The sequence below is a fragment of the Leptosomus discolor genome, chromosome 21 (assembly GCF_034619465.1).
Source record: "Leptosomus discolor isolate bLepDis1 chromosome 21, bLepDis1.hap2, whole genome shotgun sequence".
In the NCBI taxonomy this organism is placed as follows: Eukaryota; Metazoa; Chordata; class Aves; order Leptosomiformes; family Leptosomidae; genus Leptosomus; species Leptosomus discolor.
Window position 1 is genome coordinate 5,252,553 of NC_141411.1, and position 27,143 is coordinate 5,279,695.

Consider the following 27,143-nt stretch of genomic DNA (forward strand, 5'->3'; position numbering starts at 1 on the left):
CGGAGGTGACTCCAGAGTGACAGGAGCACAGAGGTTTGTGTCCCCGCCACCCCAGCCCTGCCACCAACACGGGGCTGATCCCCTCTCCCCCCAGCACCGCAGACAAACGGGCCCATCACCTCCCCTCCCCCAGCAAAGCCCCACCTGTGCCTCAGTTTCCCCATGCAGCCGATGGGCAGAGGCTGCCCCGTCGCCCATTCCCACATTCCCATCTGTCCATCCAGTCCTCCAAAAGAGGATGGGGGATCCGTCCTCCTCCCGCAGCAGCCCGGAAGGGCCGGAGCGATGCGGGGCCAGCGTGAGCCGCCCCCCCGGGTTATTTATAACCACCTCCAAGTGCCGGTGTGCGGCGGCAGCTCCTGGGGATATTTTTAGCCCGCTGCAGGGAACCACGGCGGCGGCGAGCGCTCGGGAGCAGCAGGAGGGAGGGAGGGAGAGGTGCTGCAGCACGACGCCCTGCCGGCATCCCTGCTCCGAAAACCCCCGGCCTCGCCACTCTCCCTTTTCAGGGAGAACCCCCCCTCCCTTCCCCGGGATGGCTGCGAGGTCTCGCCCGGCCTTGGCACCATCGCATCCCTTCGTGGCCTTGCTGGGACCCAAGGGAGCGCATCCCAGTGCCACCCACTGCCTCCCAGCTCCGAAAAGCCGGACGGGGGCAGCGGGGCTGCACCCCAGCATGGGGCACCCACGGGGGCGCGGGGTGCCGAGGGGAGGCTGGCGGCGGAGGGGCTGCGTGGCGGCTGCCGTCTTCTCCAGACGAGAAGACACGAGGCGAGCGGCGCTGTCTGCATCTCTAATGGGCCTCGCTCGCTCCCGCCGGCTGCCGCCCGCTCTCCCACCCAGCGCCGCTGCGGAGGCTGCGGGAAACCCGGGCGAGGGCACCCCTGGGTGCGTGAGCCCCGGCCCGTGGGGGCTGCTGTGACCCTCCCTGTCCTGGCTGCCCGCTGGGTGGGTGCTCTGCACCCTGCGGCGCCCTGCTGCGTGCACACCCATGTGTGCACACCCGTGCACACCCCCCCCCCCCCCCCCCCCCCGTGTGCGTCACGGGAAGGAGCGCCCATCAGGAGCTCCGGGGACACAGGTGCCACCCAGGCCCCGCTGAGCGGGAAGGGACCCCTTGTGCCAGCCCCCCCCCCCCGAGCACAGGGATGCCAAATGGGCTTCAGCTTCGGCCGCTGCGACCCCCTCCCTCCCCCCACTGCCGGCAACACCCCCAAATTTTCCATCCCTCAAAGCCAGCTGCAGCCCAAGGGGGCTACAGAGCACCCCGTTTTGGCTTCCCGGGCACCCCAGGACCTGGGCACCCGGGGAGCTGGACACCCAGGACCAGAGCTGGGCACCCTGGGGTGTAGGGCTGGGTACCCAGCACCAGGGACAGACACCCTGGGGACCAGGGACAGACACCCTGGGGACCGGGGACAGACACCCTCCCCGGTGGGGCGTGAGGCCGAGGTGTGAAGCGCTGCCCTCTTGTTCCAGGCGGTTTCCCAGTTTATTTTCTCCCCTATTAGATTCCAGCTGGCAGGATGGCGCCTATAAATATACATAAGGGCTGATTTACATGACGGTTTATTCGGGAGCAAATTCCACAGCTGCCTGGCAGACAGCTTGGTGCAGAGGGCCAGAGTCGTGCCCCAAACCAGCCGTGCCTCAGTTTCCCCATCTGCAACCCAGGCCGGGGGGTGTGTGTGTTTGTGGGGGGGGATGGCTTTCCCCACGTTTTTGACAATCTATTCCTGGAAAGCCCAGGCTGTTATTACTGAGGCTATTTATAGCACAGTAAATGGGTTATTAATATGATTATTCGCAGCGTGGCGATGGGTAATTGCCCCGGGTGGGGATGACACCCTGTGTGTGTGCGAGGTGCTGCATGGGGACGGTCTCAGCCCCAACCTGCCTCCAACCCCGGGGGGAAAACTCACCCCCCAACGCCACGGGGGGGGGGGCATCGGGCTGTGCCTGGTGGGTGACGCGGGTCCCACGGCGGAGCTGGGGACCCCGGAGCTGGTGGGGGTGTTTGGCACCGCCGTGCCCCGGCGCTGGAGTCCGGCTCTTGTTTCGATCATGATGATTAGCTGAGTCACAGCTGGGGTGCTGCTAATTAAATGTATTTCTTAATTAACAAGATCACAGAGAAGGCCTGCCAGCCCGGCTTGGCTTTCAATCACAGCTGACAGAGGCAGCTGCGGCCACGGAGGCACGGCGCCGCCTGAGGTGTGACGAGCGTCCCAGTGCTCAGCTCTGCCCCCGCAGCCCCCGCCACCGCCGCTCTCCCACCCCAGGAGCCCGTTTCCCCACGCAGAAACGGCGTGAGGATGAGGAGGGCTCGTGCCTGGCATCATCCAGCCCTGGGTGAGACGAGCAGGGCGGCCTCAGCCCCTGGCTGTTGGGGGCCTGGGGTGCAGCGAGTGTGTTGGGGCTCAGCGCGGGGCTGGGCCACCCCCTGCTCCTGCCCCGTGACTCAGGGCTGCTTCAGGTCCCCTCATCCCTCCCCACCACCTGAGCCCTGACCCAGCCTGGCTGTTAATATTAATAATAACCCCCCGCAGCTGCTACTCACCGACCTCAAAGCACAACCTGAAGTAACCCGGCTCCCTCGATGGGGAAATCAGCGTTCCCCACCGGATGGGGAAACTGAGGCACGGGAACTGGGTCAGGAGCAGTGCCAAGAGCTTTCTCTGCACCTCTGTAGGGCCTGGCCTGGAAGATGGGGCAACACAACCCCGCGGAGGTACCCACAGCCTCACGGTGACCCACGGATGGGTGAGCCAGAGCAGGTGGGGAGGGTTCTCCTAGCTTGGGGGGAAAAAAAAAAAAGAGGAAAAATAAATAAAAATACATAAAAGAGCCCGTTCCGCTCCCCAGCCTGAGCTCTGCCCCACGGCGATGGGTCAATGTCCCTGTGGGAAGCAGAGGACTGAGGTTTCGGGGGAGGATTTTGCGTGGGCAGGCGGCGGCGTTGGGGCTTCTCCGTGGCTTTGGCAGTCTGGTCATGTCCTGCTGGGGAGAGCAGCAGGACTGAGTCACGTTCCAGCGGCAGCAGTGACTCACGGTCGCCCCAGCCTCCCAGGGAGCAGCCGGCACATTGCAGAGATTCCTGGATGGAGGCAGGAAAATAAAATTAAATAATAACAACTGCCAGCAACGCCCCCCCCCCCCCTCTTCCTTCCCCCCACCTCCTGCAACACAGGCGCAAACAGCAAATTCCTGCACCACCGGGAAACACCTCCCGCCTCGCCACACGCCGAGATGCACGACCTGGTTCTCCATTGCACCAAAAGCCTGCGGGGGGGCCCCCCAAAAGGAGGTGGATGGTGCACCCCCCCCCCCTCCCTGGCAAAGGTCCCCCGAGACTGGGGACACCCCGGCAGTGAGGCCTTGCCAGTGCAATGCAAAGGGGTGGGGGTGGGGGTGTGCAGCTGGGTGGATCCTGGGGTACCCCCCCTGCTTTGCATTGCTCCCTGGGGGGTTTGGGGGGGGGTGCAGAGCAGGATGGGGGTACCCCAGCCCTAAGGTTGCACAGTCTTGGCTATGGATTGGGTTTTTTTTTTGGAGGGGGAGGGGCATCACAGATATTCTGCATCGTTTAGCATCATCTCCCATCCTTAAATCCCCCCATCCAGGGGAGCACCCCCAGCCTCGGGGGAGATGGGGGTCCCACGTGCCCCCCTGCAGCCCCGGGCATGGCGGGGAGGGAGGCGCCAGGGCACTGCTGCCTTCGGCCTCGGCGTGCCTCTTCGTTAAAGAGGGACAGGAGCCCCCGTGGGCTGCGGAGGGTGGGTGGCGGGAGAGGGGGTGCTCTGGGCGGTGAGAGGGGGTGCACTGGGCGGTGAGAGGGGGTGCTGGCGGGAGAGGCCACGCTCTGCAGCTCCAACCTGCGCAGCCCTGGCGAGGGCGACGCTGCCCGAACAGCCCCGTGGGGCCACGCTCACCATCAGCGAGCGGAGCCCCTGCGGGTCACAGCCCCTATAGGGCAGGGCACGGGGGAACACACCTATAGAGCCCCACGCCTATAGAACCTGATGCCTACAGAGCCCAACGCCCATAGAGCCCGACGCCTACAGAGCCTGACACCCATAGAGCAAGACCCCCAGTTGCAGAGGGCTGGTCCCTATGGAGCCCAGCTCCATACAGCCCAACCCCAGGCATTATAGAGCAAGAGCTGCTGCCCCAGCGATGCAGTCCCATAGAGACCAGCCCCTATAGAGCAGCAAACCCCATCTCCCATGGCTGAGCGCAGCCCCTATAGCGACCTGCAATCAGCCAGCAAGAGAATGCGCCCATTAGAGCGGTCCCTATAGAGGGGGAACGCCTATGCTGCGGAGAACCCCCCTATAGAGCCTGTCCCTATAGAGCAAGAGCCCCCACCCCTCAGAGCAGGTCCCAGGGCAAGCAGGGAGCAGCCCTGCAGGCTGGGGCCGTGGGGTGTTATAGGGCCCGTACGGTCCCGATCCCACCCCACACCTGGGGGGCACGTGGGGGAACCAGCCCCAGGACCTGCCGAGCCCCTTCCCAGGGAGCAGGGGGAGATGGCACCGCACAGAGCCCAGCGGTCGGGTGCGGGGGGGGACCACAACACCCCCCTTCCGACTTCTCCGCATCCAAATCGCCAACCTCTCCGCTCGCTCCACCCCCTTGAACCCCTCTGCACCCCCTTTCCCGCAGCGGGGCACCCAGCCGGGGTTTGGGATGAGCACGGGACGACGAAGTCTCTGCCCCGGCGCCCGTTCCCCGTGGCCACGGGCTGGGTTTTCTCAATGAGGGGCCGCCCGGCCCCCCAGCACCGCGTGGGTTTCACAACGTATTTTGGTCAGTGCTGACAAGAAGAGGGAGGGCTGCGGCGGGGGGGATTCCAGTAAGTGGCCTCCGAGCCTTCCTCATTCTCAAGAATAGGAAACTACGCGACTTCTCCACAGGGTTTCTTTTTCTGCGCCGGGGAGGCGAGAGGCCAAACTGCTCCGCTTGACCATCGCCGCCACCGAAGAAAAGCAGGGGACGAGAAAAAATTCATCAGGGTGTTTGCTGCGCGGCTTTGGTGCAAAAATATCCTTTTTTTTTTTTTTTTTTTTTCTGAGGAAAGCAGCGTGGGGGACTCATGAAACCCCCCCTGTGAGTTTGGGCTCCCGCCCTGTTTCGGGGATGCTCGGGGCAGCTGAGCCATGCTGTCCCCCGGCCAGCCGTCTTCGGGGACGGCACGATGCCACCGAGGCCGCGGCAGGGCCGTGCCCCGGTGCCCCATCGCCCCCTCCATCCCTTGGCCACCTCTCTTTCCCAGTAGCCCCTTTCCCATGTGGATGCTGCAGCAGGGCAGGGGTCCCCGAGGGGAGCTGGGTGGCTGGGAGCGGGGTGGGGGTGGGCAGGGGCTGGTAAAAATAGCACCCAGGTGCCCTCTGCCCCAGCAGCCCTTCCTTACTGGGTAAACAGGAAATCTATTCTTAGGCCCATTCATGAGCCCGGGCTGACGGCAGCTCCCCGCTCCGGGCTTGTTTTGTTCCCCGCTGACACGGGGTGACGCCGAGGCGGAAGGCCACCACGCAGAACCTTCCAGCCCCGCGGGCTTCCCCTCGCTCGCTCTTTCCACCCGCTCCGGTCCCGCAGCGGCACCCTGCGCTCCCTGGCTTTTCCAGGGAGGGGGGGGGGCCGGGGTTTCCCCTTCACGCGAGGGGGTGGTGGGAGGGGAGGGCGGTTTTGGGGTGTCTCTGGAAAGCCCCGTGCTGGGTGGCACCCCGAGGGGCAATTGTTTTGGCAGAGCTCTCCCCCCAACACCTAGCTCCTCTCCCCCTTCCTTGATGGTATCTCTTAAGTCAGAGGAGATGAAGCCACCGCACTTTGCCCTTTCCCGGGATGGGCTGAGGAAGGTGGATGATGCTCACAGCTTTCTCCAGGCTCCCCAAGGCCCCCCAGAGTGTTGACTGTGGCTTGACTTTGCTCCCCAACCTTTCCTGAGTGTCATCCCCATTTCCAGTATCAAGCTCCAACTCGCTTCCCTCCCCGCTCTCCAGGATCCGTTCAGCCCGTGACACCCCTGGGCTCTGCCCGAGGCTGCCGCGCTTCTGGCCGGTGGGCTGGAGCTGCGGCGTGACCCAGGGGCAGGCAGCAATCCCTGCCTGCTGGGAATAGTGGGCTCCCCCAGCTCCCTGCATGGGGGTCCTGCCTCCCATTTCAGCCCCCAGCAGGCCCCAAAGTGGCAACTTCTGTCCAGGCAGCATTTTTTTTGGGGGGGGGGGGCTACAGTGGACGTGGAGAGAAAGCCACGGGGCTCCAGCCTCCAGCACCGTGTGAAATGCCCAGGGGTGCTGGTTACGCTGACGACGGAAAGGGGGAGTCCCCCGCGTCTCCCCAGCATCGCTGCTCCGCACCAGCATGGCAGCACCACCTGCGTGGTCCCAGCATTGTCCCAGAGCGTCTCCCACCCCTCAGGAACCGGGTGACCGAGAGAGGTACAGAGGTGGAAGGTGCTTGGGGGCAGGACGGGGTGCAGGGAATGTCTGGGACGGGCGGGAGGGCAGGCTGTGCTGCAGGGGTACCCCCACACCACGGGATTCCAGCAGGGTGAGGCCAGGAGCGGCGACAGGCTGGGAGAGGGACATCCTAAATCCAGCCCTAGTGGCCCTGAGCCCAGGGTGTCACACTGGGGCCGGTTACACAGAACGCGATGTGGGGGCCCTGTGCCCATCCCATGGGGCACTCTGGAAAATACCCCCCCCCCAAAAAAGGCTCCTCGGACTGCACACGGCGGTTACAGGTGGGATTTATCCCGGCAGTGCCGGGTGCTTTCACCGAACCGGGCCCCCCTCCCGGCCCGGCCCGGAGGAAGGCTGAGGCATTGCTGCCCTCGGGCGGCAGCCGGCGGCACGGCACAGCGGGCTGGGGGGGGCGGGCTCCCCAAAACCCCCTGGCTCTGCCTCCACCTCACGGCTCGGGCACCTCCATGGTGGAGAACCAGGAGGGAGGGGAAGGGGAATCCGGCTTGTCCATCTGGTGGCAAACGTGCCCCCCTCTTGCCCTTCCTGCGATGAAAAACCAAAATGCGAAGAGGTTTGAGGATTTGCCCAAAGCAGGAGGAGGACGGGTCAGGGGGAGGTTTGACTCACCGGGCACGGCCTCATTCAGCTTCATCGCAGGAGTCCCCATCCTCACCCTCCTCCGGGGGCGTGATGCCCGCGGCGGAGCGTGCCATGGCCCTCATCCAGCGCCGCTTCAGCTCCTCGGTGTCGGCCGCGAAGGTGTGGACCTGCCGGGACTGGGCCAGCTGGAAGAGGTGGCGGGAGTCGCCCTGGGGCAAGTCCCTCACCTGGTAGCCCAGCAGCGGGATGGAGGTGTGGGCTCGGACGTCCTGCCAAGAGGGGGAGAGACGGGGATGGGAGGCAGGGGATGGGCACACCGGGATGTCCCTCGCTGATGGAGCCGAGCCCGGCCTTACCTGGGGGGCTGCGTAGATGTACAGCACGAGGGGATCGTCCTGTGGGATCACGAACCAGCCCCGCGTGCCCCCCTTGCCGTTCTTGTCCAGCAGCTGCAGGGAACTGCACAGCAAACTCCTGCCTGATACCTCTACAGCTCCTTTCTGCCAAAAACCCCAACAAACAGAGCCCTGAATGCCCAGGGGCGGGGGGCAGAAAGGGCCCTGAGAGAAGGTTGTTTCCTGGGGATTCCCACAAAATCCCCCAAACCAGGGGCAGGCGAGGGGCAGTCTACGAGGGTCCTGCTGAGATCCCGTGTCAGAGGGAGCCCCGGATGCCTGGTCCCAAGGCTGAGAGCAGGAGGGAGGGAGCTCAGAACATCCACCAGCCTCGCCATCAGCAGGCACCCTCTAACGGCTGCGGGAACTACTCCCAGCCCTCCTGCTGCCGGTGCACTGCCAGGCTGTGACAGCGAGGCTGGGGACCAGGGCGGGTGGCAGAGCTCAGAGGGTGATGGACAGAGGAGCAGGTCACAGGGAGGATGAGGAGCAGGTCGGAGAGGGGCAGAGCTCACCTCCAGGATGCCCTTGTGCTTCCCCTCCCGGTCCTCGAGCACCACGCGGCCCGTCAGGAAGACGTAACACTCCAGGCACACCCGGTTCGGGCGGTTCCCGTCGTACTGTAGCTCGGCCCTGTAGTCAGAGCAGCGAGCGCACACCACCTACAACCACAGCCAGGGACACTGGTGAGACTGGGGCAGGGCTGGGGGATCCCAGGGACAACTCCATGAGGAGCTGAGAGGCAGGGGCAGCCCTGAGCCTGGGGAAAGGGGTACCAGGTGTAGAGAGGTGCGCTCCTGCCCCAGCGGCCGCCTGAGCAGGCCAGGAGGGAGCGAAGAGGGGGGGGGGGACGGGGCGACTCACGTATCCACAAGCTCGACAATGGTGTCTCCGGCGCCTGATGGCGTTGAAGGGCTCCTTGCAGCGCATGCACATGGTCACCAGGTTGTCCCGCACCCACTGCGGGGCTCGGCGGCCCAGCTCTTCCGTCTGGGGGTGGGAGATGGCGTCGCTGGGGCTGGCTAGCCACGATCCAGGTGGTCCCAGCCCCTCTGCTCTCATCTCTTTTCCCTTCCCAGCCCTTCTCCCCGCTCGCAGCCTCCCCCCCTCAGCTCTGTTTAGCTAGGGAAACTGAGGCACAGCAAGGCGGGCTCTCCTGAGCTGCAGCGCCGGAGGAGGCTGCTGGAGGCCGGCAGGGCACGGGGAGGGCAGGAGGCTTACCTTCAGCGCAGGGGTGCCCGTCTCCAGCCCGTGTACTGCGGTCTTAAAGGTCTCACTCCTCTTCTCCTTCCTGGCAATGGCATCTTGGAAGGCCTAGAGGGGAAGGCAGGGCTGCAGGGGCAGTCGGGGGGGGCTGCCCCTGACACAGGGCACCCAGCTGGGGTGAGTGAGAGGTGCCGCCTCTCTCAGCGCTCAGGGGGTACCTTGATCCAAGCATTCATCTCCTCCCCAGACCTGGGTACAAAACGGGAGATGGATAAGCCGTCGTCCCTCCTCCCCGAGGGTCTGCAGGACCATCGCCCTTCCCCTTACCTGGCTTGCAGCTCCAGCGTCCGCTGCTTTCCCGAGACCAGGAAGGTGTGAGGGAACTGCGTGTCGTTCAGCTCCCGCACCTGAGAGAGACCCAAGAAAGGATGTGGAGCAGCTGAACCCGCCTCCACCACGCAGGGACCTTCCTCCATGGTGCTGGGGACAGGGACTTCCCTCGGGCCCAAGCCCTTCAGCCCCTCAAATCCTTTGTGCACAAGATTTCACTGCTATTCCACAGGATCAGAGTGTATTAACCAGGTCTCCTCACCCACAAAGCCACCCCTGGCTCCAGCTCCTCCCTCCTTTCTGAGGAAGTGCGGGGCAGCAGCCACATTACACCCCAGAGCGGGGTGCATTTTGGAGGAGCCAGGGTCCGGGGGAAGCACAAAGACAAGGTGCCTGTCTGACCTTCATGCTGTCCACGTCGATGCGGAGGTGGACCTGGAACTCGGCGCCCACCTGGAGGACCCTGGGCACGCAGTAGAGCAGCATGTTGTTGAACTGGGGGGGGCGGGGGGGGGGGAGAAGGAGAAGGTTGGTTGGAGCCCAGCACCTGCCTCCTCAGAGCTGGGGGCTTCCCTGAGATCTCAGCCCTGGGGCTGAGCTGCTCCTTGGGAAGAATCCAGCCTAAAAAGCGACTGCTTCTGCCCCAGCCCTCTCCCACCCTGCAAAGGCAACCCTCAAGGATCCCCAGCCACGTCCCATGCAGGGTGCCCTGCCTTGGGCGGGGGGTCAAACCCCCCAGCTCTGAATTGATCCCCTCTGTGTAGAGACAACCCAGCAACACCCCAGCACCACGTGGCGCTGCCTCTCTCCCCATTCCCATCTTATCCGCTCCCAGGGCAGCCCAGTTCCCACCAGGAACAGGTACTTCTCCGATGTGCCGTGGCGGGTGGAGATTTTTTGGATCGGCCCCTCCTTGATCAGCTCGTTGGAGGGATCCACAATGTCGTCCTCGAGGCCCAGCCGTTGATAGACCACCCAGAGGTTCTGCAGCCGTTCCTGGGGGAGGCAGAGGGACCTGTTTCCGCGGGGAGCCGAGCAGCCACAACCCTGTTACTCCTGGGTCCCCTCCATCCCCACGTCCCAGGCCAGCTGCTGAGTGCTGGGAGAGGTGGCACAGCTCTCTCACCCCAGACTGATCTTGGAGAGCAGCTCCCAGCCGCGAGCAGCCGGTCGCAGCACGGCTGATGTGGCAGACACGACTTCCCCAGGCTCAGGGTGTCGAGGACAGGCATCAAGAGCAGGGTCTAACCACCTCTGCTGAACCCACAGTGCTCCTGTCCGGGAGCAGGGCTGTGCTCCACCGAGTTGCACAGCAACGAGGCCACGAGGCAACGTGGCAAATCACCGTGCCGGGAGCCGCGCAGCACCGCCAGCTGGGACGGGCACTCACCATCTCGGCAATCGCTGCGTTGGAATGCTTGGCCACCATAAAAATCATCTCCAGGGCCTCTGCAACGAGGAGAGAAAAGGTGGTGGTTACACGCTTGCTAGGGAGCAGTGGGAGAAAGCCCCCGGTCTGTCCCTCCCAGGGGACACACGTGTGTGGTGGCTGCTGCCCTCCCCTGGACACAACCTGAACGGCCCAGAAACGCTGCACAAGCGTCTGGGTCCGGCTGGACTGAGTGGTGTGGTGTGGTCGGGTCCTCGGGGGACGGACAACCGGCTGGTTTATCCCTCCATCCCAGCAGGACTGGGAGCTGCTGTTATCCGTAGGGGTCTGACAGTTCCCCCCGGCACTGCAGGTCTCCCTGGGGGATGCTCTGGAGGGACCATCCTTACCCTGAACCACCACCCACCTTCCCCGCTCTCCTCCACAGACCCTGAAAGGGCAGATTAATTCCTCTCCCTGCTGGAAAATGGTAAGACTGAGAGGTTAATCCAAGGGCACAGGGCAGCTGGTGACAGAATCCAGGTATCTTGATGCCCACGTACAACATCAGGGGTTGTTATTTCCCCTACAAACCCACCCTGCTACTTCCCACAGCGGGGAGAGCCAGAAGGAGCCCTTACTCTCTGCATCCTCCCGGTCTGGGGACTCAGGTGGCAGTTTTCGGACATACTCTTTCAGGAGGAGTTCGTAGCGTGGGATCCTCTGCACAGGCTCCAGCATGTGGTGCTGCAGCGTTAGGTTAGCACAGACCTTCCTCCTCTGGGGAGAGACACCAGCAAGGAGAGAAACAGTGACCAAGACAGCTCCCACCCTCCGCTGCCTCCCCCTTGCAGGGAGATTTTGGGGAGCACTGCTGCAGTGTCCCCCTCCTCCCCTGCTGTGGCCCATTACCTGGATGTCAGCAATAAGCTCCTGGAAGGGCGGTGATTTCTCCGACCAGACAGTGACGAGCTCCACGGCCTTGTCGAAGTTCTTCACGTACTCACCGTACATCTTGAGGAACGGTGCCAGCTTCTGGATCACATCCCCGATGCGGGGGTTGCAGCTCCTGCAGGAGGGAACCGCAGAGCAGCAGCTGCCTCAGTCCAGGGGGGCAGACAGGCAGCGAGGGACAAAGCAACGGGGCGGCTTGTGCACGGTGCAAGACAGAGGTTTTCCCCGCTGCGACCTGCTACGCCCCCACCCAACTCCCTGCTCTCCAGAACGGGAACGTCCCCAGCTTGCAGCCAGCCTGGGCACACCCCTAAAACCTCCTGAGATGTCCCCCTCTTTTCAGAAATACCCTGACCTGGGCTGGAGTGTTTTGAGGAAGTGCTTTCCTCAAACACTTGGAGCCAAACAGGCTCAGTTCTGGTCCTGCTGGGAGATCAAATTCATCACTGCTGCTCTACTTGGCAAAGCAACCCAGGTCCTGCCCTCCCCCTCTGCATCTCACCAGTCCTCCATGCGCTTCTGCAGCTCTGGCAGGAAGAACACGGCGTGGAACTGGTAGATGGAGGAGATGTTGGAGAAGATCATTTTCACCACCTCCTCTGGGACTGTCTTCCCATTTTTGGCTTCTTTCATCAGCTCTGTATAGAATATCTGGAAGAAAGAAGAGGTGAATAAAGGGTCAGGAAGAGGCTTGAGGGTCCCATTCCCTCTCTGGGACTGGCACATCATCCAGTGAAAAGGCCTGACTCTGTGCAGGAGGGAAATCCCAAGCCTCAAGAGAGAAGCAGGAGGGAATGGAAGGCTCTGCCGGGACAAAGGTGCCCCCTGGAGGTGTGGGGTGTAGGAAAGACAAAGGCCAGACCCATTCTCTGGCTGTGAAGACCAGCAGCCCAGTTGTGGCTCTCACCTGTAGAGCTTCATTCCCTCCAAAACTGCCAGTAAACAGTCTCTGGCCTGTGCGTACCCTGAACTAAGCCCAGACACCGTCACAGGGTCTCAGCCCCGCTGAGGAGCACACGAAAACTGGTGAGTGTGGAGCTGTGCCGTGGCCCTGCCTGGTTTGTGAGCGTGGAGGGGCCGAGCTGTGCTGGTGGGGGCGGTCAGCAGCGGGGCTGTCGTCTCCCAGACTTGGGTGGGTCCCCCTGCTCCCCAGCTCACCTGGTCGAGGAGGTGGAGGCGGTTGACGTAAGCCTGCTCGGTCTCCAGCAGCTCCAGAGCGATTTTCTTTTCCTCTGGTTCCTGCACGGGGAGAAGGGCTCAATTTTGTGGGCAGAGATGTGACCCCCCACCGGCCCGAGGGGATTAATTTCTGTTCCCCAGTGTTTCCAGCATCAAACTGGACCTCACTCCACGCGAGGGCACGGGAAGGACCTCTACAAAGCACGCAGGGAAAACAAGGGTGAAAACAAAGCTGGTTTGGGGCTGTTGGGAAGCCTGGCTCGTGTCCTCCTGCGTCACCCCTTTCTCTGTGCCTGTTTCTCCCGGAGCAATACAGGGCTAGCGACCCCAAGGAGCGACCCCATGGCCTACAGCTGCCCTGGGGATTGAATGCAGCCCTGCAGAAACATGCCTGTGGTCAGCAAAGGGCAGCACAACCCCGGGGACGCCCTGGGATGGAGCTGGCTGGGCATCTGACCCCCACGACATAGTTATATCAGAGCTGGAAGAGAGAAGGTCTGCTTGGATCTGTTGGACTACGAGGAATTCGTCCCTGAAGCACTAGGGAAGGGGCTACTTCTCTGTCACCTCATGCCTTGTGGGGCAGGGACTCGGTCAGGGCCAGCAGAGACCTCAGCTCCCCTTGCCTGAGCCGCCGTCAGAGCTTACCTCGCTGCCAGGCTCGAGGCCTGGGTCCTGCTGCCTCCTCCAGTTGTCCTCACTGATCTTGTGTCGGAAAGAACGGAGGCATTTGAAGCTGAGCCCCTGCTGACCCTGCTGCTCCTCCTCCTCCTCCTCGTTCTCTTGCTCCTCTTGGTGCCTGGCAGCCACCCGAGAGGGGCTCTGGCCCTGCCTGGCAGGGGACGCTGGAGGCTGCTGGGGCTGCCTGGATGCAGGAGTCGGGCTGTGCGGAGCCTCCTTGTCCCTCCAGGGAAATTTGCCAGCCCTGCCACGGAGGAACCAGCAGCGTGATCAGCTCACCCGTTCGCCCAGCCCAGCCCAGCCCAGCCCAGCCCAGCCCAGCCCAAAGCCACTGGTCTCGAGCGCAGGCAGCGCCGCTGCTGCTTTGCTCTGCTACGACCCCGCTGACACCAAGTGGGGGCTGAAAGCCCCTACGTCCTCTGAGGGGGTCACGATCCAGCCCCGCTTCTCCCAGTGCCTCCTGCTGGTGCGGTCAGGCCCCGTCCTGCTCTAGCAAAGCACGACGATGCCGTTCATCCCACCCACGGCCACTTATTTCCAGAAGCCCAGCCCTGCCCTTTGCGGGGAGCCAGCAGCCTTGGGCACGAGGCTTTGAAAGCCAAATAGCCAAGAGGTATCAGCCAAGAGGTGTAGGTGGTTTTGCAGAGGAAGAGTTTGTTGGCGGTTTTCTCTATTCCTTTTTCTAGCAAAGACAAGGCAAACAGGTCCAGGGCAGCCATGGGGGTGAAACCGCACAGAGCAGAGGCCCTGAAGAGGACAACAGCGAGTTGTCTTTCATCCGAGAGCTGGTTCCTGCAGGAAATTGCTCCAGGCAGAAACTGGAAAGACACCCACCAGTGGCCTGCAGACAGAAGGGGGATGAGGAGGAGGGGAAAACCAGGATGAAACTGGACATAAAGCCACAAAGCTGAGGGCAGGAGATGACTTGAAGGGCAGATGCTCATCTGAAGAGGATGACGGGTCCATCCCCACGCTGATAAGCCCATGCCTGCGAGCTCGGGAGTGCTTTCACTGCCAAGCACACATTCCCTCCTGTCCGTGGGGGCTGGCATAACCCTTCACATAAAAGAGGGGCTTCATCTGTCCCTCCCGGTGCCTCCCAGACCTGTGCCAGCCTAAACCAACTGCCAAGATCCAACAGGGAACTTCCCTCTTTCTATTTGCGCTCACAGGGGCCGAGCTGTTTTCTGTTCCACAAAACTCTTTTCCAGGCTCCCCAGCTTCCTCCGAAAGTTGGGACTTACTTTTATTTCCTCTAATCCATCACGGTACCAACAAACACACCGCAGCGGGGAAATGGAGGCAGATCAAACGCCACAAACGGTTCCAACGCCCCAACAGCACAGGCCAAATTTCGACTGTGGGACCATGGGGACACCCACGCTGCTCTGGAGGTACCCAGAGCAAAAAGCCCGGGGCAAAGCACGCCGTGGAGATGCAGGAAAAGTTCCTGGAGCAGAAGGAAATCTTGTGCCTGACCACCTTTAGGAAGTGCTGCAGAGCCCGTCTGCCGAACTACCTGGCCTCTTTAGGGCTCGCTGAGAGCACCTTGCTAATAGAAGGAAAGGCAAAACTCAGTATCCTGTTTCAACAGATGGGGAAACTGAGGCACAGACCACAACAACGACTCGCCACGAACCTCAGAATTACTTCTACACCAGGGGCAAGGCAGATCCCCCGGCTCCAACCCTGGCACGAGCTGTTGGAGGGTCCAAGCTCATGCTCCAAGTGAAGGGGCTGCTTTTTGGGGCTGCCACGCAGCCCAGAAGGAACTCGCTCCCCCCCTTACCACGATGCTTTCTCCTCTCTTTCCTAGCAGCCATATCCCTGTGAGCAACTGGATAGTCCGAGGCTGGTGCCTGAGGCTCGGACCCTCCCAGACGCTCAAGCAGTTAATTCCCAGTGAAGTCCCCTGCTTACACACTCGCAAACCAACATCCTTTTTCCCCGGCAGCAGGGGAAAAGTATTCACCACCCAGGCTGACTGCAGAGGTGCTAAGCGTGGAGGGAACAAGCATGCCACAACCTAACCCTGAGCCAGGCACAGAAACCTCCAGCGAACTCAGTCACATCCCACGGAGGTTTTTTGGTCCATGACCCGCAGCAGGAGGAAGCCGCAGGGGCAGATCCCAGTGCCAAAGAATAGCAAATCACCTAGTCAGCTTCTCCACAGCCTCCGAACCACCTCCACGGTGGGTTTCCTCCTTCCAAAACACATCCCATGTGGAGCCCTAACGCACCCACAGCACCCAGGACCCTCCCTCCTTACCAGTACTCTTCAAACACAGCCACCAGGTTCAACACACTCTGTTGATTATCGGCCTCTCCCTCCATGGCACTGGCCGGGAGCAGGTCCTGGGTGTAAAGGAGCCACAGGGGTGGGCGCTGATGGCTGCAGCTCCCTTCTCTTCCCCTCTGTGCTTTGCGGTGATTCTGGGACCCAGGATGTTGGTTGGGAGGGAGGATTTGTGAAGATCATCTGCTGCCCTTCTTTCTGCGGTAGGAGAGGTTGCCTTTGGGTTGGCCTCAAAAAGGAAAGAGGAAGCGCAGCAGGTTGCAAGCAGGAGAAACGCTGAGAAAACGCTGGGAATTCGTTCAGTTTGGGGGGGGGGGGAACCTTGCCGTGTGCCCCAAATGGGCGGCACAAACCCAAGCCCAGAGCAGCAGCAGCGCCGGTGCAAGGGCACAAGCTGGGCGGGAGGCCTGGCCTGCCCGCGGGGAGCCCCCAGCCATGGGGTGGGCTGCGTCCTACCCCCCCGTTGGGAGCCCCGGGCTGCCCCTCCCGGGCTGTGTGAGGGCCTGAGCAGCCCTGCTGGGGCCGTGGAGGGGCTGGAAGGGACCTGCTGGGAAGGAGGGAGGGGATGGGTGAGAGGCTTGCTGGCACCGCAGGCCCCACGGCCGACCCCCTCGTGTGTGTCCTGCTGGAGCCGACCCTCTGAGGGGAACCCTGGGCAAAGCAGAGCGCCGGGCACGGCCCCACACCTCCCCCCCTGCCCCACGGCCTCGCTGCTTCCCCTCTGGGCCTGTCATGGCCGCCGCGTCCCCTCCCTCACACCGTGCCTCCATCCCCCCCCTCACGCAATGGTTCCGCCCGCTCTCCCCCCCCCCCCCCTCGCCCTTCAAGCAATGGTTCCACCCATCCCTCCCGGGCGCGGTGACGTTGCGACGCATCGGGAGGCGGCGCAGGCGCAGTGGTGGCGGCGGCGGCGGGGGGCCATGGCGGCCGAGGCGCCGCTGCCCCCGGCGGCGCGGGCGCCCCCTGGCGGTATCGCGGGGCCGGCGGAGGTGGCGGCCCCGGGGGGGACGGCCCAGGCCGAGGGCGCCGAGGGGCTGTTCGTGGTGCTGGGAGCGGGGCTCGCCGCCGCCAGCCACCCGCTGCTCTACGTCAAGCTGCTCGTTCAGGTCCGGGGCTGCCGGGGGGACGGGAAGGAGGGGAGGGCACCGGGGGGGGGGGGGGGGGGGGAGCGGGACCCCGGTATTATGGGAGGAGGTGGACTCCTACAGAGTGCCCCTGTGGAGACCTCCGTGCGCTGGGGACCACTATATACAGCCCCCCTCCCCCCCCGCTTTATAACGGGGGACACCCTGTGCCATGGGGACACCTATATAATAGGGGACCCCTATGTAATGGGAACCCCCTTATATAACAGGGGAGGGGGTCCCCGTGTAGCTGGGAGGATGAGGGCAGCTATCAAAGCCTGTATAATAGGAGGATGAGGATACCTTCTACCATGGGGACCCCTATATTATGGAGGGACAAGGACCCCCAGACAGTGGGGACTCCTTTATAGCGGGGACATCGGAACCCCCTCCTATGACAGGGGATGGGGTCACCCTGTATAGTGGGGACCCCATAAAATGGGGCGAGGGGGGGATGAGGATACCCTCTGCAATGGGGGCTTCTGTGTAAGGAGGGATGGGGACCCCTTCTGTAATAGGGATCCCCATAAAATGGAGGGTTGGGGACCCCCTGTACCCTCGGAACCCTGTATAATGGGAAAGGGACTGCCTGTGCCATGGGACCCCCACTTATCTGAGGGTGACGGGGGACACGTGGCTCTTTGGCAGCTCGTGGACACCAGGATCGAGGCCGCGTGGCCCGAGCGGGAGCGTGGGGGCTGGGGCAGGGACTTGCTCACGGGGTTTCTCTTGCAGGTTGGGCACGAGCCACTACCTCCAACTGTTGGAAGAAACGTGCTGGGAAGGAAAGTCCTGTACCTGCCCGGCTTCTTCACCTACGGTGAGCGAACGTCCCTCCCTGGCAGCCCGAGGTCCTGCCCAAAAACAGGGCTGGGAGCTGCCAGGTCATCCCAGCCGACCTCCAGCAGCACTCTCACATCCCCTTGGGATCATCCCAAGGCTGCAGCGAGGCGTAAAACTCTACAACCAGTTGCAAGGCTGTCAGATTTACCTGCCTGTTATTGGGGATGAGGACACGGTGGCACTGGCGTGTGTGCTGCCTCCCCTTCTCGCGGCACATTGCTCGGGGTTTGCACCATGGGTGGGGGTTTAGGCGGCGCAGGTTTGTTGGTGGAGGGTTTTGTGCCTGTTAGAGACAGCAAAGCGCCTTTCTTAGCTACAGACCAGCCCTGCGTGGAGCTTGACCTCTGCCTTGCTCATTTGGGTTGTAGATGGACCCCGAAAGGGACAGAAAATAGCAAGAAAAGGAGTTTAGAAGGAAAAAAAAAGTACTATTTTTTGGTCTCTGTGGGTGGAGCAGCACAGGAGAGGCAGGTGAATCCTTGGGGGTTGCTTTCACACCGGGTTTGCGCTGTGGGGAGCGCACAGTCCTGAAAGCCAAGTTGGGCTGATCCCAAAATCGGACAGCAGTACCCCTGGGGTGATGGGGACCCAGTGCAGGAGCAGTAGGGCAGCACTGCAAGCCCATCCTGGCACACCCCAGGCTGGAAACGCTCTGGTGCTGCCCTTTGGAAGATGCATTTTGCCGAGCAGCTGTACGGTGTTGGGTGATGGAGATGGGCAGGGGCTTCCTGGCTCTGCCTGGGACAGCAGGGGATGATGGGGGCAGTTGGTACCCACGAGCACGGAGTGGGTCGTGGTCCACCTTGTTGTATCAGGGAGAAATTGGATCCGTTGGCTTTTTTTTTGGCTGAAGACCTGAGGAAGTTTGCCTGGGAGAAGGGGATGGGGCAGGAACTCAACCTGGGTTTGTGAGATCCATGTTAACCCTGAGTCTGACCCTCCCCGGGGCAGAGGGAGGAGGTGACACCACACCACACCACACATGAGATGATCCCTCCCTACCCTGGTTCGGTCCAAACCGCCTTGTAGCCCTTTCAGGTGAGCAAAACCATCAAAAGGCAAGAAGTAGCCCAAAATACTGGAGCTACCCAGCCAGGGAATACTTAAGGATTCTTTGCATCCTCTATGAAGTTTATGTAGGACCGACAGAACCAATCACTCGGGGTGGGACCGCAGAGCGGCTGCCGCGCCACGCCGCGCTCCGGTGCCGTTTCGGCCGAACGCCGGAGGGGTTGGGGGTCTCCCCGCGAGTCGGCCGGTTCCCGACTGACGGCAGCCCCGTGTTTTCTTACCCAGCCAGACACATTGTGGAGGTGGATGGGAAGAGAGGCCTCTTCCGCGGGCTGACTCCTCGCCTCATCTCAAGCACTTTATCAACCATCACCAGGGGGAGCGTGAAGAAGGTAAAGTCCGGCTTCTCTCCCCGTCAGTCAGCTGGCTGGGGCGGCCGGTGCTACTGCAGCAGAGCCAGGGAGCCTGCACCCAGCCCCGACTGCTTGGGGAAGAAGAAAGCCCCCGTCCCTCTCCATCTCCTGAGGGCTCTGAGTAGTCCTCTGGGACAGAAGGAGAACAGTGTCCTTATCCCTAAAACTTAAACTTTAATTTAGTTTGAACAACCACTTGCCTTTTATCTTTTGTAAGCAGTTTCGTGACCCCTCTCTTCCCCTGTTTTACCTTCCATCCTTCCTTCTCCTGTGTTCCTTCTTGCCTGTTTTTCTTCTCCTCCCATCTGGAGCGCAACTGCTCGTGGTTTCCTCCTGCCCTCAGCCATCGAGGGTTTGTGGGTCAGCGTCTCCATCAGTTTTGACCGTGTGTTTCTCCTCTCAGGCCTTTCCACTGGAAGACATGGAGCACGTTTCTAACAAGGATGATGTGAAGACCTCCCTTAGGAAAGTGGTGAAAGAGGTGAGCAGTGGATATTGCACAAGGGAGCAGGAAGATCCCGTTGGGGATGTGCCTGGAGAGCACAGGAAGCTTCAGCTGTGGGTCACGTCACGCGGAGAGAAACTCTGGGTGCGAAGCCTGGGGTATTTAGTAGCCACTCGGTGTCCGGCTACAAAATATTTCGTAGGAAGAGAGGTTTATCCCGAGCAAGAGATTCCAAAAGAGGGACCTGAAGTGGGTCCCACCACACTAAGGGAGAGGGCCTGATCGGTGCAGGTGGAGCCCCACAGCTTCTCAGACAGCCGTGGCTTTTTTCTCCCCAGACGTCTCACGAGATGATGATGCAGTGCGCCTCCCGGGTTGTCTCTCATCCTCTGCACGGTGAGTCCTGTCCCTCTGCCTGGCAGCCCTCTCTGGACCGAGGGTCACCCCAAACCCCATTTACTCGATGAGTTTCTCCATCAGAAATGGCTTCGTGTGAACCCGCAGCACAGAGGCGGGTCTGAGCGGTTGCTCCGGGAGGCTGACGCTTGGGTCGGCCTCCAGGGACTAACCCAGCTGAGCAGCGAGGTGCTCTCTTCCCCTCCATCCAAGAGCTTGTCCCGCTGGGGTTAGGGCCAGAAATCCTTCCCATCACCTCCAGGCTGGGGGAGGGCACCGGTTCCTAATGAGTTTTGCAGCGATGAGGACCACAGAGGGGAGCTGGAGGTGATGTGAGCTGAGGGAAGGGAGGGCAGAAGGGCCGGGTTGCGTTTTCCTTCACGTCTGTTGCAACCCAAAGCGGATTTGGTTCTGTGTTTCCTTCCTCCTAGTGATCTCCATGCGCTGCATGGTCCAGTTCGTAGGCCGGGAAGTCAAATACAGGTGAGTGGCTGCACCTCCCAAGGGTTTGGGCACACAGGAGCACGAGCCTGGGAGTCAGCGGTGCCAGATGCTCCCGTGCAGTGGGGGATGTGGCAACCCAGGAGGTTTGGGAGACCAAAAAAATGAGCCTGAGCTGTCATTAGAGGGTGGGTTAATGAGGGTGAAGGGACAGGGGAAGGCTGGGCTCTGTCCCTGGTGTGCTTCTGTTCTGCCTTGTGGGGATTTTGGTGGCTGTAACACGCCTTGCTGGTCGCACAGCGAGCCTCCTGCCTTTTAGCTTTAGGTGTTAATAGAAAGGGAAGTCAGCAGGGAGGCAGAGCAGGCGAGACGGAGCGTTGCTGCAGCCCTGCTAGTCTGCAAGCTATTTCCAAGCCTTTTTCGGTAATACCTGCCTCTCCCCAGGGCAAAACTGCACCTGAAAGCATGTCAGACCTGACTGCAGCTAACCCACGGCTGCTAGCCCGAGCTCCCAGAGACAGGACAGGGTTCTTGAGCTGAGAATCAGCCCAATCGACGCATATAATGTGCTGTGGTTGCAGCACATGTATCCACCCAAGGCCGAGCAGAGCTTTTCTAGCTTCAGCATTTCAACAGCTGTCAGCGAGCTGTGTTGTCCCAGGCGTTCTTGCAGCCTGGCAGGGAGCAGACACGACCTTCCTTCATGGGTTGAGGAGGAGCAGCAGCACAGAGCTGCCCGCTGCATGGCTGGCCTGGTGGCTGTGGAGCGCGTGTGAAGCCACGGGGGGGGGGACAGAGGCGGGGCAACCCCTGCACCCTTATAGCTCTTTTCCTTCCTTGGCAGCGGTGTGTTCAGCGCCATTGGCAGGATATTTAAGGAAGAAGGGATCCTGGGATTCTTTGTGTACGTGAGTTGTTGTTTAAGTACTTTCTCCCGTAGTCCCAAGGCACCGGTGGCTCTCGTGGACGCTCCGGCGGCCTCAGAGGCTTGTCTGACCGCGGGACTCTCGCATCACTCCCGTGAGCCCTGATTAAATCTGTGCCTTTGACAGCGCTCCAGTTTGATCGTTCCGTTTGCCCCAGATCTTATCTTCAATCAAACCTTCAGAGCCCAGAGGAAACCCTGTGTTTTTTCTTACCTTTCTTTTTCTCTTGACGCTTCTTTGTATTTCAGTGAAGGGCCATTTAAAGCCGTTGTTTGTGCAACAGGCACCAAGATCAAGTGCAACAATGAGACCCCTTGTTGAAATAAAAGCCAGGGCCTGGATGAAAAGCACATTCCTCTGAAGAGCACCGTGGGTGCTTGTAACGAGCAGGTGGTTCGTGCTGGCAGCAGGTTTGCCTGTACGGCGGGAGCGTGGTGCTGCCCGGCTCAGCGGCGTCGCTGCCTGCACCAGAGGGAGCTGAAAGGTGCTTCCAGCCGCCGCCGCAGCGCGGCGAATTGATGGCGTCGCTGAAGCGAAGTCTAGCGGAGACCTTCCTGCTCGAACCCTTAATTAACACTTCTTGCCTTTTTTTCCCCCATCTATATAAAAGCAGAACCACCTGCTGCCTCTCCTCCCGGTGGGGAGGTAACTCACTTCATTATGTCAATTAACAGCAAAGGCGGCCAAACTTCCAAAATTTCAGGAGGGGTTTTCAGGCCTGATGCCTTTGGCTCTGCAATCACAGAATTTGGGCCTCCGGATGGAGCACGAGTGCGTCAGGAAGAGGCGAGCGATTGCAGGGGGTCTCGCTCTGTCCTTCCCCAAGGGGAGAGGGCCGGGGGTCTGCAGAGACCCTATCAATTGAGCATCCCTGTGTCTTCCTTTTGCGGCCCACAGCTGCTCTGCTGAGCTGTACGGCCCCAAATCTCCTCTGGGAAACACAGGTTCCTCTGGGATGTTCCCCGGGCGTGGGGCACGCCCGGAGCACGCTGCCCCGCAGCCCTCCCTCGCCTCCACCTCCCAGGGAAATAATGTGAAAGGAGCTGCCGCATTCCCTTCCTCCATGTAAAATAAACACTGTTGGTAGCCTAATTAAACTTAATAGTTCACAGGAAAGGCTTTAACACAACCCAAAATGTCTCGGGAGGGCTCTGAAGTTATACGTGCTGTACAGCCCCGCTAGGCAATCACGCTGCCGTGAGGGGAGCACAGCCTGCATCGGTGTAGGCCCAAACTGCTGCTTTTCTGCTCTCAGCCCTCCTAACGCAGCCCAAACACATCCACTCCCTTAAAATCATCGCAGTGCACTTATTTCTCCTGGCCTTACAACCTCTGCGCAGCAGTAACAGCTTGCTCTGGAGGCGTGCCTGGCTGGAGATAAAGACTTCTCAGGGCACAGACTTCTCTCGCCTCCCCTCGTGTCCGCAGCAGTCTCCTGCCTGCCAGCAGGCCAGAAGGATGTTCCTGGGGCTCCCAAACTGCTGTGCGTGGTCAGGTTGAAGATGGCTTGTCCCAGCCCTGCCGGGCACGGGGGTTTCTCCTGTCGGGTCACGTCACCGTACATCGCAGGCCCCACCAGCTGACTGCTGCTCTTCCAGCTTTCAATGACTTGTCATCTCCTAAAGCCATTCCCAGCCCAGATCTCCTTGGACATCTCGCCAGGCACGAGTGCTGGAGCGTAAACGAATTCCGATTTTTTTGGTCCCCTTCTGCAGCGCCCTCAGAGCCCTGGTCTCCAGTCATCCCGCAGCCTCAGGCCCTCAGTAACTCAGTCATCCCAGACTCATCCCAGTAACTCGTGTCAGTACTTTGACGATGGAGGAGAGCGATGGGATCCTTGTTGCAAGTGGAACAAATGATCCAATTCTCTGTCTGCAGATGGGTGAGGTTTTGCTTACCTGGCTGCCATGGCCCTGCCCTCCTTCTGGGCTTTGTTAAGCCCCTGTTGTACCTGCAGCAGCTCAGGAGCCTGCTTCAGGCTTGACTCCAAGTTAAAAAAAAAAGATTTTTTACAAAGACTGAGTGCTAAATGCAAAGCAGACCGTCTCTTTGGGACACGAGCGCTTGGATTGCTTTGTCCCATCTGCTGTGCTCATGTATCCCATCTTTTAAGCCAGCAGATCTCCTCTTGAAGACTTCTCCTGGGCCAAGCCCCGGAGACCTTGGCTGCATCTCCAGAGCTGCCGGGGCCTTGACGATACACGGGTTGTCTCCAAAAAGTATAAACCCTAACACCAAGCGAGCGAAGCAGGCGGGATCAGAGCCTGCAGCCCCAGCGGCCGTTCTGCTGCTGCAGCGGCCACAACAGGAAAGAAAACTGGTCCCCTGCTCTGAAGAGGGGAAGAAACCAATGACCCTGAGCAGGGTGCTTGAAGGTGGCTCGTTTTGGCCCAGCAAACGCTCATGGGGCTCTCCACAGGCTCGTTTTCAGAAGAACTGGTGACACAGGCAGGTTTAAAACACACCTGGATCCTTTTGCAGCAGAACAACCGCACGGCCAAAGCGGGAGGCCCTGCGCTCGGTGCCACCACTGGTGCAGCAGATGCTGCCGAAGCGCTGACAGACTGGAGAAATCCTCTGAAAAGTTTTGTTTCAGCGCCGTTGGCTGCAGAAGCTGGGGGTGCTCGGGCTGCTGGGGGCTCCGGCCCACGTGTCGAGGAGAGCCGTAAGCCAAAGCAGCACATCAGCCCATGTGCCTGTGCTCCCAGGGACTGGGAAAATCCGTGGGACAGGAGTGCTGCCCCCAGTTAATCCCACTTTGCAGTCGAGCAGGTCTTGCAGAAACAGCCCCCCTCGATTTTGATTCCTAAAAGGAGGGAGATTCCGCAGAGAGCTGAACTTCTCGTTCTGCATCCAGAAGAGCATCTGCAAAACGGGCTTGACAAAACCCTGCTGCATCTGTGTCCTGCCTGGGTTTCAGAGCAGGAGTTGGGCCAGGAGGGGATTTGGGGTAGAACAAGGGGACTTGGCTGAGTTGTGCCCAAACACCAGATCCCAAACGTCCTACTCCAGAGCATCCCCTGGCCAGAGCAGCTGGCAGCACGCGCAGGACCACGTCTGAAGGCCAGGAGAGCATTTCCCTGCAATCTCCCCTTCTCCCTTTGAGTTCCTCCCAAAGTAGATGCTTTTTGGGGGAGCGGGGTTCCTCTGTGCTGTTGGGGGGAGGGCTGGGCGCCTCGGAAGGCGGCACTGGGACCCTTCTGCGCCTCACGCCCCTCTTTTTGCCATTGCAGCGGTTTAGTCCCTCACATCTTGGGGGACGTCATCTTCCTCTGGTGCTGCAACCTCCTGGCTCACTTCATTAACACCTACGCAGTGGATGATAACGTGAGTGGAAGTGCCTGATGGAGGGTTCGGGGGGGCCTGTGCAAAAGCACCTGCAGTTGGAAAGAGTTATTGGGGAGCGGGGGCTAATTTAATGCAAACAGGCACTGGGCTTTGGCTGTAGAAGCTCTAAAGCTGCAGTGCCTTTGGCTGAATCCCTGTAAAAGCTCTAAAGCTGCAGTGTCTGCTCAGGGCTGTGTTTCAGCTGCAGTTGAAGGGGTCAGGTTTGACAGTAAATTTCTTCCGTGGTTCTCAGCCAGGATGCAGTGTGGTTACTGTTGCTTTCTGCCTCGTCCCCCTGCCCCACACCCATCATCTCAGGCTCAAAGGGTGGCACATAATGACAGCGACAGCCTGGTGTCATCCACCTCCTCCAGAATCCCTTTGGTTTCTCTTTCCAGTTCAGCCAGGCATCGGTGATCCGGAGCTACACAAAATTCGTGATGGGGGTACGTAGGCAACCGCCATGTCCTTTCCCCTCTTCCTGCCATCCGTGGGGCGAGAGCTCATGGTCTGGGGGCAAAGGCTGGTCTGTACTTTATGTCCAAATGAGGATAACTTTGCTACCATGCAAAAGGGGTTTTTTTTGACATGATGAGCATTCGAGAGGCCACTGGTTTTCTGTGCTTTCAGATCGCTGTGAGCATGCTGACGTACCCGTTCCTTCTCGTGGGAGATCTCATGGCAGTGAACAACTGTGGGTATGTCCGTCACGCTGAGATCTAAGGCTTTCCCCTTCCTTTCTTCCAGCCCCTTGTTGTCTGAATCCTCCGCTAACGACCGTAAAGCTTTCATACAGAACCGTAAACTATATGGCACCTCGCAGAGTTGGCTCGTTTCCTGTCCCAGGTCGCTTATAATTTTAGATCAGAGGGCACAGACAAGAGCAGCACAAAAGCTCAAGCGGAGAGAAATAGGGAAGAGTCGTGGTGGTGTGGTCAGATCTGAACTAGACCAGAGGCAGAAGGGATCAAAGGGACCGTGCTGGCTCCGGGGAGCAGCACGAGGGAAAACAAAAGGACTAAGTGTGGGGATGGGTGCAGAGAGGAGCAGGACCAGGCTTGCTTTCCCGGTCGCACTGCTGCAAGAAGTCGTCTGCTTATGGGAAGGGGGCTGGATCCAAGCCGCTGGTGTAGTGTTTGCTCAGTATCTGCTGGCTCTTGAAGGTGTAGATACAGCATATAGTGCTGGTCTCTTCACGTATCCAGGTAACACTCCTTGTTTGTGCACTCCAGGGGTAATTAAATTACTTGATCTGTTGCATTGTAAATAATGAGCTGGTCATTTGGCCTCCAGCCCGGTGCGGACACCGTTTCTGTGTCCTCACTTACACTTGCTGCTGCTCTTGTGTTACCTGTCTCGGTGACGTGACATCTGTACAGACTGTCTCAGCTATTTCTCGTTGCCATGCAGATTGCGTGCCGGCCTCCCTCCCTACGCTCCCGCCTTCACATCCTGGATCCATTGCTGGAGGTATCTCAGTGCTCAGGTGAGGGAGCAGCGCACACGCAGGGCTTTTGGGGCTCCCTCTGCTCCTTCCCAAGGTCTCCAGCACCGCGCTGCATCCGTGATGGTCTGTAAGCAGTTTCCATCCCTCCAGTTCTGGCACTGCCACCCGGCGTGGCAGTACTGGTCTGCCCGTTGCATGCCCTGAGCTTGCAGCCTGCAAGCTTTTAGCCAGCGCGTGGCACGCAGCAAAGCAAGGTGGCTCTGTCCCTCTCCGTCCATCATCCCTGGGGGAAATGCCCAGCTCCAGCACCCACGGGGCTCAAACCCCGCTTTCTCCTCCGTAGCGACCTGGGATGCTCGGACCTTGCCGTGGGCACGAGTTGGTTCCTGCTAAACCAGCTGCAGTTCCCCAGCCGGGTCTCAGCGTGGCTGCCCTGACCCTGCTCTCTGTCTCCTCCCCAGGGGCAGCTGTTCCGTGGCTCCAGCCTGCTCTTCCGCCGAGCGCCCATGCCAGCCGCCTGCTTCCCCATCGACTGACTCCTTGGCAGGGAGAGGTGGTGAACGTGGACTCCTCGAGAAACCCCAAGCTTGTTTCGATATATGTGTACTTTTTCTTTTCGATCTGAAGTGCGTGGTGCCAGAACAAGACACCTCCTCTCCAGCCAGGCCAGCAGCAAGTTGGCTTCTGAGATCTGGCTTCAGGTTCCAGCTGGACCAAAGCTCCATCCTCACGGCTGTCTCAACTGGGATGCGTACCAGGGAGAGCAGAAGGGCGTTGTCTTGTCTCTTTGGTCCAGGCTGTAGCTCTGGAGTCACTGGGGAAGTCCAGGAAGCCAGAAAATGCCCAGGTACTTAAGCCAGCCCTGAGATGCAGGGTCAAAAGACTGCTTCGTCCTGCCTAAGCTGAGAAGCAGCAGGAGATCCAGGGTCACCTTGCTGGGAAGGCTGTGCCAGCTGACCAGCCTCCTGTTTCATCTCTTCTGGAGAGGGCAAACGTTTGTGTGGCGGGTAGCTCATCCTGGGCGAGATAGACTTTGTGACCCATATTTAAGGTTTTGAGGGTACCTGAACGCTAGGGATGGCAGCACCTCCCGTGGGCGTGAAAGGGAAATGACAGTATCGAAACAGAAGAGGGGAACAGAGTCCCACTACATCGAACAGCACAGTCCCAAAGAGACAGGTACGGCTCGGCTCCGGGGCAGCGGTGGGACTTGGACACAGAGGGAGCACTTGGGAGGGACGTGCGCCGCAGACGGCAGCTGCTTTGGGAAGGCTTTTTGCAGCGGGACGGGCT

General features: G+C 60.5%; 2 protein-coding genes across 2 annotated transcripts; one reads left to right on the top strand and one right to left on the bottom strand.

Moving 5' to 3' along the window:
* Positions 1 to 6,978: 6,978 nt before the first annotated feature.
* On the bottom strand, positions 6,979 to 15,570 carry FGD2 (FYVE, RhoGEF and PH domain containing 2). Its single transcript, XM_086476389.1, has 17 exons — positions 15,451 to 15,570; positions 13,149 to 13,425; positions 12,480 to 12,560; positions 11,824 to 11,972; positions 11,280 to 11,436; positions 11,009 to 11,147; positions 10,389 to 10,447; positions 9,851 to 9,994; positions 9,401 to 9,493; positions 8,996 to 9,075; positions 8,887 to 8,917; positions 8,684 to 8,776; positions 8,327 to 8,452; positions 7,978 to 8,124; positions 7,424 to 7,567; positions 7,095 to 7,336; positions 6,979 to 7,010 (listed from the first exon to the last, which is right to left on the bottom strand). Exons 1-16 carry the CDS (start codon positions 15,513 to 15,515, stop codon positions 7,106 to 7,108), a joined length of 2,016 nt encoding a protein of 671 aa, XP_086332515.1. The 5' UTR covers positions 15,516 to 15,570; the 3' UTR covers positions 6,979 to 7,010; positions 7,095 to 7,105.
* Positions 15,571 to 16,307: 737 nt separating this feature from the next.
* On the top strand, positions 16,308 to 26,386 carry MTCH1 (mitochondrial carrier 1). The gene is made up of 12 exons (XM_086476512.1): positions 16,308 to 16,583; positions 17,337 to 17,421; positions 18,741 to 18,847; positions 19,272 to 19,349; positions 19,652 to 19,709; positions 20,141 to 20,192; positions 20,995 to 21,054; positions 24,310 to 24,403; positions 24,802 to 24,849; positions 25,034 to 25,101; positions 25,814 to 25,889; positions 26,312 to 26,386. The coding sequence occupies exons 1-12, from the start codon at positions 16,308 to 16,310 to the stop codon at positions 26,384 to 26,386; spliced, it is 1,077 nt and encodes a 358-aa protein (XP_086332638.1).
* Positions 26,387 to 27,143: the final 757 nt, after the last annotated feature.

Bases quoted from the DNA above. Each gene is read 5' to 3' on its own strand.
- FGD2 (XM_086476389.1), bottom strand. From the start codon at position 15,515: ATGGAGGGAGAGGCCGATAATCAACAGAGTGTGTTGAACCTGGTGGCT. The intron at 8,453-8,683 runs GTAAGCCTCCTG...TCCCACCCCCAG, and splicing joins CGGGCACCCCTGCGCTGAAG to ACGGAAGAGCTGGGCCGCCG. The intron at 7,568-7,977 runs GTGAGCTCTGCC...GGTTTTTGGCAG, and splicing joins AGCACAAGGGCATCCTGGAG to AAAGGAGCTGTAGAGGTATC.
- MTCH1 (XM_086476512.1), top strand. From the start codon at position 16,308: ATGGTTCCACCCATCCCTCCCGGGCGCGGTGACGTTGCGACGCATCGG. The intron at 20,193-20,994 runs GTGAGTGGCTGC...CTTCCTTGGCAG, and splicing joins GGCCGGGAAGTCAAATACAG to CGGTGTGTTCAGCGCCATTG. The intron at 21,055-24,309 runs GTACGTGAGTTG...TTGCCATTGCAG, and splicing joins GGGATCCTGGGATTCTTTGT to CGGTTTAGTCCCTCACATCT.